Source organism: Hyperolius riggenbachi, chromosome 10, assembly GCF_040937935.1.
Source record: "Hyperolius riggenbachi isolate aHypRig1 chromosome 10, aHypRig1.pri, whole genome shotgun sequence".
NCBI lineage: Eukaryota > Metazoa > Chordata > Amphibia > Anura > Hyperoliidae > Hyperolius > Hyperolius riggenbachi.
The window spans coordinates 169,558,191-169,577,108 of record NC_090655.1 but is presented as its reverse complement, the minus strand read 5'-3'; the positions used below and the strand labels follow the sequence as shown (position 1 = coordinate 169,577,108).

General features: G+C 54.8%; 1 protein-coding gene and 1 pseudogene across 1 annotated transcript; both read right to left on the bottom strand.

The window, feature by feature from the left end:
* LOC137536756 (uncharacterized) overlaps nt 1–2,713 on the bottom strand; it is a 10,499-nt pseudogene extending 7,786 nt beyond the window's left edge.
* A 764-nt stretch (nt 2,714–3,477) lies between these two features.
* On the bottom strand, nt 3,478–7,770 carry LOC137536755 (uncharacterized; the record flags this gene model as incomplete). Its single annotated transcript, XM_068258966.1, has 6 exons — nt 7,709–7,770; nt 6,389–6,512; nt 5,843–6,007; nt 4,101–4,197; nt 3,960–4,065; nt 3,478–3,892 (listed from the first exon to the last, which is right to left on the bottom strand). Coding segments are annotated over exons 1-6 (969 nt in total), but the record flags the coding sequence as incomplete, so codon positions are not given.
* Nucleotides 7,771–18,918: the final 11,148 nt, after the last annotated feature.

Here is an 18,918-nt window from a genome sequence, read left to right as displayed (position 1 = left end):
AGGAGGAGAGGGGAGGAGGAGGAGGAGAGAGGAGGAGGAGGAGGAGGGGGGAGGAGGGGGGAGAGGAGGGGGGGAGGAGGGGGGGAGGAGGAGGGGGAGGAGGGGGGAGAGGAGGGGGAGGAGGAGGGGGAGGAGGGGGAGGAGGGGAGGAGGGGGAGGAGGGGGAGGAGGGGGAGGAGGAGGGGGAGGAGGAGGAGGGGGAGGAGGGGGAGGAGGAGGAGGGGGAGGAGGGGGGAGGAGGAGGAGGGGGAGGAGGAGGGGGGAGGAGGAGGGGGAGGAGGAGGAGGAGGAGGAGGAGGGGGAGGAGGGAGGAGGGGAGGAGGGGGAGGAGGGGGGGAGAGGGGGGGAGAGGAGGGGGAGGGGGAGGAGGAGGGGGAGGAGGGAGGGAGAGGAGGGGGAGGAGGAGGAGGGGGGAGGAGGGGAGGAGGAGGGAGGAGGGGAGGAGGGAGGGAGGAGGGGGAGGGAGAGAGGGGGAGGAGGAGGAGGAGGGGGAGGAGGGAGGAGGGGAGGAGGGGGAGGAGGTGGAGGAGGAGTAGGGGGGAGGAGGGGAGGGGAGGAGGAGGGGGAGGAGGTGGAGGAGGAGGGGGGGGAGGAGGTGGAGGAGGAGGAGGAGGATGAGAGGAGGATGAGGAGGAGGAGGAGGGGGGGAGTAGGAGGGGGAGGAGGAGGGGGAGGAGGAGGGGGGGAGGAGGAGGAGGGGGAGGAGGGGGAGGGGGGAGGAGGAGGGGGAGGAGGAGGGGGAGGAGGAGGGGGAGGGGGAGGAGGGGGAGGAGGTGGAGGAGGAGGAGGAGGGATGGAGAGGAGGAGGAGGAGGGGGGGGGAGTAGGAGGGGGAGGAGGAGGGGGAGGAGGAGGAGCGGGAGGAGGAGGAGGAGGAGGGGGAGGAGGAGGAGGAGGAGGAGGGGGAGGAGGGGGAGGAGGGGGAGGAGGGGGAGGGGGGGGAGGAGGGGGAGGAGGGGGGAGGAGGGGGGAGGGGGGGGAGGAGGGGGAGGGGGAGGAGGAGGAGGAGGAGGGGGGAGGAGGAGGAGGGGGAGGAGGGGGAGGGGGGGGAGGGGGAGGGGGAGGGGAGAGGAGGGAGAGGAGGGGGAGGAGGAGGAGGGAGAGGAGGGAGAGGAGGGGGAGGAGGAGGAGGAGGAGGAGGAGGATGGGGAGGAGGAGGGGGAGGAGGAGGGGGAGGAGGAGGAGGAGGAGGAGGAGGAGGAGGGAGGAGGAGGGGGAGGAGGGGGGAGGAGGGAGGAGGGGGAGGGAGGAGGGGGAGGGAGGAGGGGGAGGAGGAGGAGGAGGGGGAGGAGGAGGGGGGGAGGAGAGGAGGGGAGGAGGAGGGGGAGGAGGGGGAGGAGGAGAGGGGGAGGAGGAGGGGGAGGAGGGGGAGGAGGAGGAGGAGGGGGGAGGAGGGGGGGGAGGAGGAGGAGGAGGAGGAGGGGGAGGAGGAGGAGGAGGGGGAGGAGGGGGGAGGAGGAGGGGGGGAGAGGAGGGGGAGGAGGAGGGGGAGGGAGGGAGGGGAGGAGGAGGGGGAGGAGGAGGGGGGGAGGAGGGGGAGGAGGAGGGGGGGAGGAGGGGGAGGAGGGGGAGGGGGAGGGAGAGGAGGGGGGAGGAGGAGGAGGAGGGGGAGGAGGAGGAGGGGGGGAGGAGGAGGGGAGGGGGAGGGGGAGTAGGAGGTGGGGGAGGGGGGGGAGTAGGAGAGGGAGGAGGGGGGGAGGGGGGGAGGGGGGGGGAGTAGGAGGGGAGGAGGGGGAGGAGGAGGAGGAGGAGGGGAGGAGGGGAGGAGGGGGAGGAGGAGGAGGAGGAGGGGGAGGAGGGAGGAGGAGGGGAGGAGGAGGGAGGAGGAGGGGTGGAGGGAGGAGGGGGAGGAGGAGGGGGAGGAGGAGGAGGAGGGGGGGAGGAGGGGAGGAGGAGGGGAGGAGGGGGGAGGGGGAGGAGGAGGGGGGAGGAGGGAGAGGAGGGGGAGGAGGAGGAGGGGAGGAGGAGGGGAGAGGAGGGGGAGGAGGAGGGGGAGGGGAGGAGGGGGGGAGGAGGAGGGGGAGGAGGAGGGGGAGGAGGAGGAGGGGAGGGGGGGAGGAGGAGGGGGGGGAGGAGGGGGGGAGGAGGAGGGGAGGAGGAGGAGGAGGGGGAGGAGGAGGAGGGGGGGAGGAGGGGGGAGGAGGAGGGGGGGAGGAGGAGGGGGGGGGGGAGGAGGGGGGAGGAGGAGGAGGGGGAGGAGGGGGAGGAGGAGGAGGGGGAGGAGGGGGGGGGAGGAGGAGGGGGGAGGAGGGGGGGGAGGAGGAGGAGGAGGAGGGGGGGGGAGGAGGGGGGGAGGAGGAGGGGGAGGAGGAGGGGGGGAGGAGGAGGAGGGGGAGGGGAGGAGGAGGGGGAGGGGGAGGGGGAGGAGGAGGAGGGGAGGGGGAGGAGGAGGAGGGGGAGGGGGGGGAGTAGGAGAGGGAGGAGGGGGAGGAGGAGGGGGAGGAGGGGGAGGGGGGGGAGAGGGAGGGAGGAGGGGGAGGAGGGGAGGAGGAGGGGAGGAGGGGGAGGAGGGGGAGGAGGGGGAGGAGGGGGAGGAGGAGGAGGAGGGGGAGGAGGAGGAGGAGGGGAGGAGGGGGAGGAGGAGGGGAGGAGGAGGGGGGAGGAGGGGGAGGAGGAGGAGGAGGGGGAGGAGGAGGGGGAGGAGGGGGAGGAGGGGGAGGAGGAGGAGGGGGAGGAGGAGGAGGGGAGGAGGAGGGGGGAGGAGGAGGAGGGGGAGGAGGAGGGGAGAGGAGGGGGAGGAGGAGGGGGAGGAGGAGGAGGAGGAGGGGGGGGGAGGAGGAGGGGGAGGAGGAGGAGGAGGAGGGGGGGGGAGGAGGAGGGGGAGGAGGAGGAGGAGGAGGAGGGGGGAGGAGGAGGAGGAGGAGGAGGAGGGGGAGGAGGGGAGGAGGGGGAGGAGGGGGGGAGAGGGGGGGAGAGGAGGGGGAGGGGGAGGAGGAGGGGGAGGGGGAGGGAGAGGAGGGGGAGGAGGAGGAGGGGGGAGGAGGAGTAGGAGGAGGGGGTGGAGGAGGGGGAGGAGGGGGAGGGAGAGGAGGGGGAGAGAGAGGAGGGGGAGGAGGAGGAGGAGGGGGAGGGGGAGGAGTGGGAGGAGGGGGAGGAGGTGGAGGAGGAGTAGGGGGAGGAGGAGGGGAGGAGGAGGGGGAGGAGGTGGAGGGAGGAGGGGTGAGGAGGTGGAGGAGGAGGAGGAGGATGAAGAGGAGGATGAGGAGGAGGAGGAGGGGGGGGAGTAGGAGGGGGAGGAGGAGGGGGGAGGAGGAGCGGGGGGGGGAGGAGGGAGGAGGGGAGGAGGAGGAGGGGGAGGGGGAGGAGGAGGGGGAAGAGGAGGGGGAGGGGGAGGAGGGGGAGGAGGTGGAGGAGGAGGAGGAGGATGAAGAGGAGGGAGGAGGATGAGGAGGAGGAGGAGGGGGGGGGGGAGGTGAGGAGGGGGAGGAGGAGGGGGAGGAGGAGGAGCGGGAGGAGGAGGAGGAGGAGGAGGAGGAGGAGGAGGGGGAGGAGGGGGAGGAGGGGGAGGGGGGGGAGGAGGGGGAGGGGGAGGAGGAGGAGGGGGGAGGAGGGGGAGGAGGGGGAGGGGGGAGGAGGGGGAGGAGGGAGGAGGGAGAGGAGGGGGAGGAGGAGGAGGGAGAGGAGGGGGAGGAGGGGGAGGAGGAGGAGAAGGAGGAGGAGGAGGAGGAGGAGGAGGAGGAGGAGGAGGAGGGAGAGGAGGGGGAGGAGGGGGAGGAGGAGGAGGGGGGAGGGAGGAGGGGAGGAGGAGGAGGAGGGGGAGGGAGGAGGGGGAGGAGGAGGGGGGGAGAGGAGGAGGAGGAGGGGGAGGAGGGGGAGGAGGAGGAGGGGGAGGAGGGGGGGGAGGAGGAGGGGGAGGAGGAGGAGGAGGGGGAGGAGGAGGAGGAGGGGGAGGAGGGGGGGGGGGAGAGGAGGGGGAGGAGGAGGGGGAGGGAGAGGAGGGGGAGGAGGAGGGGGAGGAGGAGGGGGGGAGGAGGGGGAGGAGGGGGAGGGGGAGGGAGAGGAGGGGGAGGAGGAGGAGGAGGGGGAGGAGGAGGAGGGGGGGGAGGAGGAGGAGGGGGGGAGGAGGAGTAGGAGGAGGGGGAGGAGCAGGGGGAGGGAGAGGAGGGGGAGGAGGAGGGGGAGGAGGGGGAGGAGGGGGAGGGAGAGGAGGGGGAGGAGGGGTGGGAGGTGGAGGAGGAGGGGGAGGGGGAGGAGGGGGAGGAGGTGGAGGAGGAGTAGGGGGGGGGAGGAGGGGGAGGAGGAGGGGAGGAGGTGGAGGAGTAGGGGGAGGAGGAGGGGGAGGAGGAGGGGAGGAGGTGGAGGAGGAGGGGGAGGAGGTGGAGGAGGGGGGGAGGAGGTGGAGGAGGAGGAGGAGGATGAAGAGGAGGAGGAGGAGGATGAGGATGATGAGGAGGAGGAGGATGGGGATGAGGAGGAGGAGGAGGAGGGGGGGAGGAGGGGGAGGAGGGGGAGGAGGAGGGGGAAGGGGAGGGAGAGGAGGGGGAGGGGGGGAGGGGGAGGGGGAGGAGGAGGGGGAGGAGGAGGAGGAGGGGGGAGGAGGAGGAGGAGGAGGATGAGGATGAGGAGCAGGAGGAGGAGGAGGAGGAGGAGGAGGAGGATGAGGAGGAGGAGGAGGAGGAGGAGGAGGATGAGGAGGAGGAGGAGGAAGAGAGAGAGAGAGAGAGAGATTTTAAAAACTTTTCCGACGGAATTCCGTATACCTCGAAATTCCGCGGAACTGGTGCGGAATTTGGGATCGGCGGTATGCTGAATTACCGCGGAACGGAGAAATTGCAATTCCGATCATGCCTGATCGGTAATGATCGTGAAGAAGCGGCCGTACAGATAGGATTGCAGTTTCTGTAGGGCCAACACGATCGCTAGGCACTCCTTTTCAGTAGTGGAGTTGGCTACCTCTCGGGGCAGGAGCTTCCGGCTCAGGTAGAGGATAGGGTGTTCATCCCCCTTTCCATCCACCTGGCTGAGGACTGCGCCGAGACCATAGTCAGAGGCATCGGTTTGCACAACAAACCGACGACTGAAATCTGGGGCTTGAAGCACAGGGGCGCTTGCGAGTGCCTGCTTCAAGGCTTGGAAGGCGTTCTCGCAAGCGGGGGTCCAGCTAACAACCTTGGGGTGTTTCTTGCTAGTGGCATCGGTCAGGGGCTTCGCTAGGGTACTATAGGCTGGAACGAATTTCCTATAGTAGCCGGCGGTCCCCAGGAACGCCTGGACCTGCTTTTTCGTGATAGGCCGAGGCCATGCCAGGATGGCGTCCACCTTTCCCGTGTCAGGTTTCAGGGTGTTACCCCCTCTCCCGGTGACCTAGGTACTGCACCTCGGTCATGCCAATCTGACACTTACTCGGCTTAACTGTCAGATTGGCTGCGGGCCAGCCTCTCTAGTACCTGGGACAGGTGTTTGAGGTGTTCCTCCCAGGTGGGGCTGAACACCGCAATGTCATCCAAGTACGCTACAGCGAACCCTTGCATCCCCTCCAGCAGGTAATTTACGGCCCGCTGAAACGTGGCAGGGGCGTTCTCCACCCCGAAGCGCATCATCGTGAACTCGAAGAGGCCGAAAGGGGTGATGAAGTCCGACTTTTGCCTCGCGTCAGGTGCAAGTGGTATCTGCCAGTACCCCCGGCTCAGATCCATGATTGATAGGTACCTGGCAGACGCCAGCGTATCCAACAACTCATCGATGCGAGGCATGAGGTAGGCGTCTGTAGTGGTGATGTCGTTCAACTTCCTGTAGTCCACGCAGAACCGAGTTGTCTGGTCCTTCTTGGGGACCAGGACAACAGGGGCTGCGCAGGCACTACAGGACTTTTGAACAACCCCTAGCTCCAGCATCTCCCTCACCTCTTTCAGCATGTCCGTTTGCACCTCTGGGGAGACGCGGTAAGTGGATTGCCTGATGGGGGGATGGGTGCCCGTATCTACCCTATGCATGGCCAGACTTGTCCGCCCCAGGACACCGGAGAAGGTGGGCTGGTACGGACCCAGCACCTCCTGCAATTGCTCTTGCTGGGACGAGGAGAGTTGTGGGTTGACGCTTAGGTCGCTGTCTACATCTCGTATGTCAGCCAGCAGGTCTAACAGGGGGTCTGCCTCTCCCTGCTCTAACCAGCTGCACACTGGCAGCACATACTTGGTCCTGTCATGGTGGGCCTTCAGCATGTTGACATGAAAGCTTTTCTGTTTCCTGCCTCCCATGTTCACCAGATATGTCAGAGGGTTTAACCGTTGCACTATAGTGTAGAGTCCCTCCCAGGCCGCTTGCAGCTTGTTCTGCCTCACTGGAAGAAGGGCATACACTTTGTCACCTACTTCAAATGACCTCTCTCCAGCAGTGCGGTCATACCAGAGTTTTTGTTTGGCCTGAGCCTGGGCCATGTTTTCCGTTACCATTTCCGTGAGGGACTCCATCTTGTCCCTGAACTTGAGAACATAATCAACTACAGAGACATCGGTGGGGTCACCCTTGCCCTCCCACGTCTCCCGAATCAATTGTAGGGGTCCTTGGACATTCCTACCATACAGGAGCTTGAACGGGGAAAACCCGGTAGATTCCTGCGGCACCTCCCTGTATGCAAACAACAGATGAGGCAGGTATTGTTCCCAGTCCCCACCTTGCGACTCAACAAAGGTGGTCAGCATTTGCTTCAGCGACCCGTTGAACCTTTCACACAGTCCATTGGTCTGCAGGTGGTAGGAACTGGAGACAATGTGCGTCATCTGTATCTTTTTGCACAGGGCCTCCATGAGTCCGGACATAAACTGGGGTCCCTGATCAGAGAGCATCTCTGCAGGGAACCCGACTCGGGAGAAAATGTTAAGTAGCGCGTCGGCTACCTTGTCCGCCCTCAGGGAGGAAAGTGCCATGGCCTCAGGATAGCGGGTGGCGTAATCCACCACCGTCAGGATGTACCTTTTGCCACTGCTGCTGGGAGTGGGCAACGGTCCAATTATGTCGACTGCCACTCTGTGAAAGGGCTCACCTATGATTGGCAGTGGACACAAGGGAGCTTTGCGGGGATTCCCAGCCCTTTTTACCTTTTGGCAAATGGTACATGAGCGGCAGTAGTTCGTCACATCTATCCGCATTCGAGGCCAGTAGAAATGTCCCTGGATACGATCCAGTGTCCTGTGGATCCCCAAGTGCCCGGCCAGGGGAATGTCATGTGCGGTCTTCAGCACATGCCCCTGGAAGGCACTAGGTACCAAAAGCAACTTGGTACCCATCCTCATTTCACCTTCGGTGGGGTGTACATGCTCACTGTACAACTTCCCACCTTCCCAGTATACCTTGAATGTAGCCTCGTCTGTGAGGGGCTCAGAAGCCTGTCTTCTGAGGGCCTCGAGGCTAGGGTCAGTCTGGAGTGCTTGCACAAATGCAGCACTCTCACTCTTAGCCAGCTGGCCCGTGGCGTATGAGGTTAGTGGCTGAAGGGTACCATCCCTGTGGTCAGAGGAGGGGGAGGAGGCCGGAACCTCCCCCACCTGTTCTGAGCTCAGGTTCTGAGCAGTACGGCTGCGTGTTACCGCTAGCAAAAGTATACCTTCAGAATGGCACATATTGGCATTACCTACATCATTGTTACAAGCATTAATAACAGTAACAGGAACATTTTCATCACAGACAGTTTGTACATCAAACACAGGTACCTTTGAACTGGGCACATTCAACTCACCTCCCCCCTGTTCTTGCCGCTGGGTGCACAGTACCTTGGTGTGGGCAGAGAGTCTGTCTCCGTCCTGGCATTCCACAGGGCTTGGTGCAGGTTCATAGTACGACACCAGCGTGCCCAAGTCGGTCCCCAGCAAAACAGGGACTGGCAGTTGGTCCAGGATCCCAACAACCTTCTCTTGAACTCCCACCCCCCAGTCGATGGACACCCGAGCTTGGGGAATATGAGAAAGAGTGCCCCCCACTCCAGTGAGGGTGAGGTACTTGTCAGGGATGATGGCCTCTGCGGGGACAAGGTGTTCACGCACCAGAGTGACATCTGCTCCGGTGTCACGGAAACCAGTGACAAGCTGGTCATTCACAGTAACCAGCTGGTGATTGCTTGTGATGGGGGAGTTCCCTGCCCCCTTGGCAAACATCATTTTGGATGCGGCTCCTGGTTGGGGTACACTGGCGGGTGGTGTCTGCCGCGGGCGAGGTGGAGGTGGTCCAGGTGTTGGGGTGGTCTGCCTCCGCTCTGGACAAGTGAATTTCATGTTTCCCGTCTTGTGGCAGTAGTGACAGGTGACCTCTCCAGGGGCTGCAGGCCTGGGTGCAGCAGCTGCGCTGTGTGGCCTCTGTGGCTGATGGCTCACAGAGGCAGGAGAGTCTGCCGAGGTATTGGGCTGACCTCCTCTCCAGCTGGATGGGACAGTTCTGCGTGTATCAGACACCCAGGTAGTTGTAAAGGTTTCAGCGAGGTCTGCAGCGACAGTCGTACATCAGTAGGGCAAAGGTTCAGAAATTGTTCCAGGACTATCAAGTCCTCCAGGACACCATAAGACCCTTTGGTGAGGCCAAGAGTCCACTGGCGGAGTGTGGTGAGCAAGCTGCTGACCACATCTCGGTACGAATCAGAAGACCTTTTTCTGCCAGGTCCTGAACTTTTTGCAATAGGCTTCTGGCGTCAGCTGGTATTTGGTAATGATAGCGTCTTTTATAGCAGCATAATCATTATCCTTTTCCACAGGTAACTCTGCGAAAGCATCAAGCGCTTTGTAGCGCAGCAAAGGTGTCAGATGTCTGGCCCACTGGTCTTGGGACAGACGATACTGACGGCATGCTTTTTCAAAAGACTGCAGAAACAAGTCAATGTCAGTGTCTTTTTCAATATTAGCAAATTTAAATTTTGCACTTACGGGTGGTGCAGCTCCTTCAGCAGGGAGACTGGGCGGAGTACTCCGGCTGGCCTGTTGCACTTTTGCCATGTTTAGCTCATGCTGTCATTGGCGCTCCCGTTCCTCTCATGCCTCTGCAGATTGGCGTGCCTCACGTGCTTCTGCGGATGGGTGCTCCAACTGCACTTGCATGTACTGCAGGTACTTGTCCAGGTCAGTCTCCATCAGCTGTCGTAAGGCCTGCTGCATTAGCGGATCAGTACAAACAGACAGTCCAGTACTGGCCGGTTCCGGGCGAGTACTTTCAGAAACTCTGGGAGTGGGGACCACACTGACAGCCTCTTGCGTAACTGTTGCCGCATTGCCCGCAGGTTGCTCAACCTCTGTACGCCTAGGATCTTCAGCCACTGGTTCCCCTGGCCTTGAGTCAGATGGGACGGCGTCTACCTCAGCAGACACATCCAGCTCCCGCGGTTGCCGGGTATCCCATTGAAACAAGTCCGTTACCAGGTCCTGGTGTTTCTTGCGGCCGACATCAATGCCTCTCACTTGGCAAAGAGTTTGCAGGTCTGCCACGCACATTTGCTGGTAGTTCCCGGACATTTCCATGCCAAATAAAGTAAAACTTTTGGGGAGGGGTACTGGCTACACAGTCTCTCTGTATATATAAAAATTATATTGCCTTCCAGCTACACCAACGAATTAGTTCGTTTCTTGATAGCGCTAGCACTATCTTAGATACTTTCAGCACAACACAGGTCCCAACCGCTGCCAAACACTGTCACAGGAGCCCTAGTGGTCAGACCGCAAATTGCCTTTCAATCGGTTTCAGCACACAGACCATGCAAGCTTTGGTCGCGATCTTTGCGCAGAAACAGACAGAAATTTGAGCAGCAGCCCGACCAGAAGGCAGCCTGTGAGGTACGGTAATTACAACTTACACACTATTTCAGGGTATCTGCCACCACCACTGGTATGGGCCAGTGGACCCACTGACTGACTAGTCCTGCAAATAAAAACGGTTAAACAAACTTTATTCTGTCTAGATATCAACAATAGTAGCGTCTCTTCAGAGACCTGAGTCCAGTTTCTGTGTATGCTGAATGACTTTGATAAAGTCTTTATTCATGGCAATATAAATAATTAATATATACAGAAAATTATTAAAATCAACAATTATTGAGACATGAGATAACACAGTATGAAAATAAAGGGGAGAAAAACCGGATACTTAGAGTTCATGGAGAGGTGTCCTTTTGTGGGAAAACTTGTAAAGTTCTTGGTTTCAATCAAAGTTCAGAGTTCAGACCAGGTGGATGCCAGCATATCCTCAAGCTGGCACAGATGTGATCAAGATGGAGTTTCATGGTGGAGGACACTGAGTTTGTCTCCTCTGCCATTCTTATGCCCCTGATCCAGTAGGAGGGAGTGTCGGCGGGGGCCACACACCCCCTTAGAATATGAAAGGAGTCCTCCCCTTGTCCTGGGGACCAGAAATCATATCTAACCATATATGGGCTCTATCTCACAGAACCGTACAGGTCAGAGCAGATTTACTAACATTTTCAGGTCTGTCTCGATTTACCCAGCAGCCTGATACCAAACATGAGGGGTGGGACCCATGTGGTATCATCAGGGCACTTTCGAACTGCCTAACTGGCAGTCTTTACCTCAGAATGTTCTGAAACGTTCTCAGAACCAGCGCCAAACAGGGCCAATCCTGCTCTGTTAGTTTGGAGGGTCTGCCAGCTTGGCAACACAGAAAATATGACACATATAGCAGTTTATGGAATATGAGATACATCTGGGATTTACAGCATGTCATCCCCAGGCAAAGGCTCTTTGAAGTTTGGGGGCATCAAGCTACGTGTCAGCTCCCCTGCTGGGAGGAGAGCCAGAATGTCTGACTTTTCCCCAACTATATGGTTCCTGTCATCGTGCTTATCAACTATATCTGATGGATGGGCCATCAGCACAGCTTGAAGCCAGGGACGCTCTGCAGCAGGCTAGTGCCTTTTAGTGGAAGGAGGGAAAGAGAAAAAAAAGAAAAAAAAACCCAGGAATGTCAGTTCTAATTCCTGTAATGGCTGCACAAATTTAGCCAGAAAGCGATCAGAAATTGGACTGCACGGATCCTTCCAATTCGCCCACGTCTCTCACGGCTGTTCCGTGACAGATAGCAGTGACAGGTGGTGACACGGGGTGATGGGGTGATTGATAGGTGATCAGGGTGTGATTAGAGGGGAGAATAGATGCAAGAAATGCACTGGCGAGGTGATCAGGGCTGGTGTCTGAGGGCGTTCTGAGGGTGTGGGCGGGTGATTGGGTGCCTGCCAGGGTCAGATGATGGTCTGATCTGATGGGTAGCAGTGACAGGTGGTGACAGGAGGTGACGGGGTGGTTGATAGGTGATCAGTGGCCTTCTTTGCAGCACGATCTCTTGTATTCATCTCAATGTACTATGCAGAGAATAATTTCCAGGACACTGACTTCATGCACCATTGCTCTCTGTTTATGTATTATTGGACAATTACACTTGATATATGCAAAACCTCTTTCTCTTCATAGGTTATGATCTGAAGTTGAAAGACCCTGAACGTCAGACTAGTCAATCACTGCAGACACTTGTCTGACATTCGGCTTCCCCCCTAGTATATCTCACCAAGGTTTTTTAATCTGGGAATCCAAAGGCTTCTCAAAACTTGGTAACTTATGGCATTTCAAAAAGAACAGATGGTATAGCTTTTTGAAATTGAGGGTCATATATGGTAACCCAAGGTACAATTTTCTATTTTATGCTCAATTAAAGTCTTTTATACCAAGCCTAGGGGGCAACATGACTGATATCATGACCTTGAATAATTTTGACTACTTCTTTAATCCTCAGAGACCAAAAATGTCAATATCAGAAATCCAAGAAAGGGTCACAAATCTCTCACTTGAAAAACGAGCTCATCAAAATATTTTCCCATGGATTAAAGAAATTCCAGATGAAAACCTGAGTGCCCAGATCATTGAAGGAAATAATTTAGTTCGCTCATTAATCTTAGAGGAATCCTGGCTAGAATCTTACTTCAAGATGATACATTGCGCTCTATACGCTTTTAATATTAAGTATAAAACTCCCCCTCCTAATTATCAGCCATGTTGCCCTAACTGTTCTACTCAAAGTGCTAATATGTTTCATTGTATGTGGGAATGTAGGGTTGTTAAAATATTCTGGCTGAAAATTCAACAATATATCTCCAATATGTGTAAATGTAAAATTGCTCTTTCACCTCAATTATGCCTTTTTAATTATTATGATCCAACTATTTATCCTAATGTCAGTTCTGATCAACCTCGCAAAAATGTACCACCCTTAGGGCTCTTTTCCACTAGCAATCGCTAGTGCTTGTGCTTAACGCTAGCAATTCCGCAAGTCCCTAATTTTTTTTCCGCAATTGTGATCGCGATTTTGCTATGCAATGCATTGCATAGCAAAATCGTGGTAAAAATCTCTCCGTGGCGCTATTGACTTTTGTAAAAAATGAATCGCAGTAGTGGAAAATACCTACCAAGTTTCTATGTTCTGTAGCAAAGCCTAGCGATTGAAAAATCGCTAGCGATTTGCGATTTTGTGATTCAACATCGCAAACGCTGATAGTGGAAAAGGGTCCTTAGTGCATGTCATTCTAATAGCTTTGCGTAAAGTTATATGAAATAAATAGATTTATTCTAGTTCCCCCACTACTTGGGATGTGAAACAATTACTGCTCCGCATGTTTTTATTGGATAATTTGGAAACTCAACTGCATAAAGAAACAACGACAAACCAATTCTTCAAGACTTGGAAAAACTTTATTGTACAATTGTTTCCAAGCATAGAAATTAAAACAATGACCCCCTTCCAATACACTTTATGGTACGCTAAACGAGAACTATTAGGGAACTAGGTAAACTTAAAATTTAAGCCATTACAGAAAATATTGCAGTCTTCTTGAAGGGAAAAACAAAAGTTTGCTTTCCTAAAACAGAAAGAATTTGCGATAATTCAGGTTGGAGTGAGCTTGAGATGTCTCCCAGGCACCACTGCTGAATATATGCAAATTAACCATTGTACCCTTAGAAGCTAAACACACCTCCAGAACCACTGGAATGCAGTGATGTGTCAGCTTGTTAATATGTACAGAGCCATAATAATCCAACATGCATACAGACTGTTTCGGATTGTTTGATCCTCATCAGTGCATGGCATGGATTAATTTGGCTCTATGGAGTAGGGCTTGTAAATCCGAGAGGCACAGACTAACCAGCAAGCTCATGGTGACCCAGAACTCATTGGGGTGTGTAAGGGACTACAATGGTCCTAAAAGCCCCCTTACTAAGATGTTAAGAAAAACAAAAGTTTGCTTTCCTAAAACAGAAAGAATTTGCGATAATTCAGGTTGGAGTGAGCTCGAGATGTCTCCCAGGCACCACTGCTGAATATATGCAAATTAACCATTGTACCCTTAGAAGCTAAATACACCTCCAGAACCGCTGGAATGCAATGATGTGTCAGCTTGAAGGGAGAAAGTGTCAATGCACAGAACCGTGACAAAAACACCTGGAGTGCTATAGCCCAATTTCAGTCCATGCATTCATAAAAAAGAGAAAGTGGGCACGCACATCCAATGCAAAACATTGTTTATTTCCTTATCAAACTGTAAAAAGTATGACAGGCTACAGTACCGTTTCCAGGAGAGGAGTACAAGTCATAGGGGGGCTCTACAGTTGTTTCACGCCAAAGTGCTGTGGCGCTTCATCAGGACATCTGAAGAAAAGTATACAATACCCTTAAAGGGACTCCGAGCAGTGCAGAAACTATGGAAAGATGCATACCATTTTGAAGCTCTCTTTCTCCTCTTTCCAACGACACATAAACCGCCACCCTACGCCTTTTAGTTTTCGTTATTTTCGCGATCGAAATCACGTTTGCCGCAATTTCGATCGCAAAAATAGCGAAAACTAAAAGGCGTAGGGCGGCAGTTTATATATTGTTGGAAAGAGGAGAAAGAGAGCTTCAAAATGGTATGCATCTTTCCATAGTTATTGCACTGCTCGGAGTCCCCTTAAATACATGCTGTCACTGCTAATTTGAATAATCAAATTAATTACCTGTCCTAATTATGTAAAAAGATGTTGCAGGTGGTCAACCCCCAACAAAGGTAATTCTCAGGGCTCATACTATATCCACTGGGGAGAGGCAGACAGGTGTAAGGAAAATCATGGCCGTATCCGCAGCTTGTGTGTTCCACTACCACTACTACTACCTAAACGGGGGTCCCTGTCACTTCCTAACCTGGGGGCACCTGTCACTACCTAACTGGACTTGGGGTCCCTGTCACTACCTAAACGGGGGTCCTAACCTGGGGGGCACCTGTCACTTCCTAACCTGGGGTCCCTGTCACTTCCTAACCTGGGGGGCACCGTTCACTTCCTAACCTGGGGCACCTGTCACTACCTAACTGGACTTGGGGTCCCTGTCATTACCTAAACGGGGGTCCTAACCTGGGGGGCACCTGTCACTTCCTAACCTGGGGTCCCTGTCACTTCCTAACCTGGGGGGCGCCTGTCACTTCCTAACCTGGGCTTCCCTGTCACTACCTAACTGGACTTGGGTCCCTGTCACTACCTAACCCAGCACCACCACCAGCCAACCAGCCCAGAATCACTGTCAAAAAGGCCACAGCATCACCACCAGGGCCGGATTTCTGGCTAGGCCACATAGGCCATGCCCTAGGGCGGAAGAAATTCACCCCTGTTTGGGGCGGCTGAGGCAGTAAAGTGTGTGCAGCCAGCACTGCAGGACAGGGAAACGTCTGTCCTTTCACACTCTTGAGCCGCCCGCACTCCGCCCGGCCGCCAGTTGCAGTCTGCAATCTCCTGCTGCTCGCCTGGCTCCCCTCTCCCCTCCAAATAAACACTGCACAGATTGCATCATCAGATCGAGTTTGTTGCGGCCGCCCTGCATTAAAAGTTTGCACATACATGCACTGGCTACCAGCGGGCGGCCGCGGGCAGGATGCTGGACGGGCTCTCATGCACACCCGGTGAACAGCTGTAAAACTGATTACAAATCAGATGGATCCGGACAATCACACAGTGACAGCTTTGCTTCTTCTCTATTTTTCTTCCGTCCCCAACCAGCCAATCGCCATGCTCATTTGCTGACAGGTGCCCAAGCGGCCAATAGCGTGGCTGAGGAGAAGTGGCTTGGCCGGCAATATAGTTTTTTCACTGGCTGGTGATGGGTGGCGCGAGACTTAAATTGGCAAGAGGGATGGACGATCCCCGCGACGTGTCCTGGGGCACTGTGCACAGGGGTCAGGGCAGCAGTGGTGTTGGAGCGGAGACGTGTGAGCAGTACACAGACACTGACTGTGACGCATGCGACACAGGCAGCCACAGTCAGGACATGGTCCGTCTGCCTCTGTGCTTCACGTGTGCAGTCAGTGTCATGTGTTTACTGGTGGAGCCGGAGGAAAAGAGGAATGCTCTTCGAGACGGAGAAGAGTGCTGTTGGCTCACTGCGGGTTATCACAGTCAGGCTGGACAGCCGGGAGGAGAAGACTGAGGAGAGAGAGCTCTGTGTGTGCAGTTGGCAGCTCCATATGATTCCTGTGACCGTGAGTAATAAACCCACAAATGTAACCTTTGAACTCTGTCTGCCCTGGCTGTACTTGTCTCAGCCCTGCAAGACCTGGAAGCTGTATCCTGCAGATACACTTCAGCCTAAAGGTGCCCATCCATCAGATGACTTGGCAGCTGATCGGCCATCCAATTCGATAATTATCGAATCGGATGAAAGTAGTTTCTGCCAAGAGCATGTCCAATCGAGGATGTGACCAATTTCGAGCTGAAATTGGTTGCACTTGCATGTATTGATCAGACATTCTGTAAGATGCCCTCCAACGGGCTCAATCTAGTGTGTGATGGTAAGGGTGTGCAATATCGAGTCGAGAAACAAAACCCCCGGTGCTGTCCTTCCAATGTAAAATGCACCCACCGTGCCCATGCATGAATACTTCACCTGTCAGTGTCCACCGCTGCCTCCGTACTCTTACACGTTCACACACACACACACACACACACACACACACACACACACGTGTGCGGTTGCCAGTATATTGCACGCGTGTGAGGAAGACTATTCAAGGCAGAAGAGGACACTAACAGGTACAGCATTCATGCACGGGGGTACATTTTACACGGGGGTAGCGGCGAGGGGTGGTGAGGCAACAAGATGGTGTAGGGAATGGCGGGTGAGGGGGCGGCTGGTGATAGCTGGCCTAGGGCGGTAAAAAGTACAAATCCGGCCCTGATCACCACCAGTCAGGCCAGCATTTACTTCAACCAGCCAAGCACAGCACAGCATCACCACGAGCCAGGTCACAGCATCACCGCCAGCCAACCCAGCCACAGCATCACCGCCAGCCAACCCGGCCACAGCATCACCGCCAGCCCGGCCACAGCATCACCGTAAGGCCTTTCAGCCCACACATCATCCCCAATCCAGCCAAAAACAGTATTGCCAGGCCAGCCAGGCACAGCAGCCAGTAGAGGAGAATTGAGAAGCCAGGTGAGAGGTGTCTACCATATTAAGGGGGCATTCTGCCTATTTATGTGAAACGCTGTCTATTTATGTGCCTCATGACTGCTGAATTTGTCTTGTTGGGGGCCTCAAGATTGCTGAATGTGTCTTGTTGGGGGCCTCATGATTTGTTGGGGGCCTCATGATTGCTGAATTTGTCTTGTTGGGGGCATCATGATTGCTGAATTTGTCTTGTTGGGGGCCTCATGATTTGTTGGGGGCCTCATGATTGCTGAATTTGTCTTGTTGGGGGCCTCATGATTGCTGAATTTGTCTTGTTGGGGGTCACATGATTGCTAACTGCGAGACTATGGGAAAAGCTGAATCATCATCATATGAGACAATAGCATTAAACCTACTTTTTTTTAGCTTTTTAAAACGGAAAATAAAACTGGGAGGTTCTAAACAAAGAATACATTTTTCAGGAGTAGGGTGGATGAAATTGTTTATCTTCACAGTTTATTTTCAACTTGGATTTTCCATAATGTTCCTTTATGAGTTAAAATGTTTGTATGTAGTATAAATTGCTGTTGCCACTTTGCGATAAAGAGACTTTTGGGTTGCAGTTTGGGCACTCGGCCTCCAAAAGGTTCGCCACCACTGTCCTAATCTAATGTCCCACATTGCTAAGTTCATGTAAATTTGTCTCCACCCGTGGCCACACCCACATTCTGGTCCATGGCCACACCCATTTTTGGGCGCGGCGCACTTACCGCGCCGCACAACATAACCCTCATGTTTTTTTGCGCGCCAAAACTTCACAGAAATCTTCGACGCAGCGCGCACTTCTTCCTAGCCTTCTTGCCCCCCATGGAAATTTTTCTACGGACGCCCATACGTATTGTTTACTTTTAATCAGATGTCCTGATGAAGTGCCACAGCACTTTGGCATGAAACAGCTGTAGAATCCCCCCCCCCCCCTGACTTATACTCCACTCCTGGAAACGGTACTGTAGCCTGTCATGTTTTTTTACAATTTGATAAGGCAATACTTTTTCATTGGATGTGCGTGACCCACTTTCTCTTTTTTATGAATGCATGAGCCTACTGCATTCTAATCCTTAATATACATTTGCAGACTTTATTCCTTTATTTAGTCCCTGCCTTACATGAGATGGTGACAGACAAGGGTGGGATCAGGGTTTGATGGGGTGTTTTGGGGCTAGGGTGGGTCAGTTTTGAGCAGCAATGTTAACTGAAATTATATGTTTTAGGTTATCCCATATTTATAACCTGCTATGTGTACCTGCATTTGCTTCCTAAGAGATGCTGTAAAAATGTATGAAAAAGTAAATAGAATTTGTTTTAAAAAAAATGGCTCACAAAAGCTCTCAGCGCTTGGGATTTATAATGTGAACAAGGCCTAATTTTTTTTCCTTGTACTGTTTAAAGTGAACCTGAACTCTTGCACAGACAGAGAAAAACAGAACAGGAACAAAACAAAAACAAAACAGAGAAATGCACCCTGTATGTATTTTGATAGTTTACTCGTCTAATTCCCCCTCATCTGTGATTAATAATGATTGTAATTTGATTTCTCAGCCGTGTCAGCTGGCTACCTTGGCAAAGGATCTAATTTGTAAAGACAGGATGTTAACCCTGTGTCTGCTTCCATGAAAGAAGGCAGTAGACACCCTGCAGATTTATTGCAGGATTCCCATAAGTTGTAACAAAGAAATGTTTTTCTTTAAAGTGATACTAAAGCGAAAAAAAACCGTATGATACAGTTTAATGAATTGTATGTGTTGTAAAAAACTTATCTGGTGTTGTAGATAAGTTGTAGGTAGAGATGGGCCGAACGGTTCGCTCGCGAACGGTTCCAGTTGAACTTTGGGTGGTTCGCGTTCGCCGGCGAAGGCGAACTTTTGCAGAAGTTCGGTTCATCCCCATAATGCTCCATTAGGGTCAACTTTGACCCTCTACATCACAGTCAGCAGGCACATTGTCGCCAATCAGACTACACTCACTCCTGGAGCCCCACCCCCCCTTATAAAAGGCAAGGTTCTCCGGCCGTTTTACTCGTCTGCCTACAGTAATTAGTGAAGGGACAGCTGCTGACAGACTCTGCTAGGGAAAGCTTAGTTAGGCTCTTGTAGGCTTGTTAGCTTGCTCCTGGCTGATTGTTATTCATTATAATAGCACCCGACAATATCTTCCTCCCTTTTCCTCCTCCTCCTCCGGAGGATCTTGTCTTCCAGGGATTTGTAGGATGTCAAAAGCACTCTCACATACATTGGCCAGGAATCGAACCCAGGTGTCACGGAACAGCCGTGAGAAACGAAAACACAACCGCAATCGGGGTCCTGCCTCGATTGTCGTTGCGCTGCCAAATCAGAATCTCATGTCTGTGGATACCAGGCAGTCCAGCCTGGGGGGTCTCTGCCATCTTAATAGGAGATAGTTAGCAGAGTCTTTTCATTAAAACTGGCCCTGTGACTTGCTAATTTAGCCAGAGGTGTAAAACTCAGTTTGACCA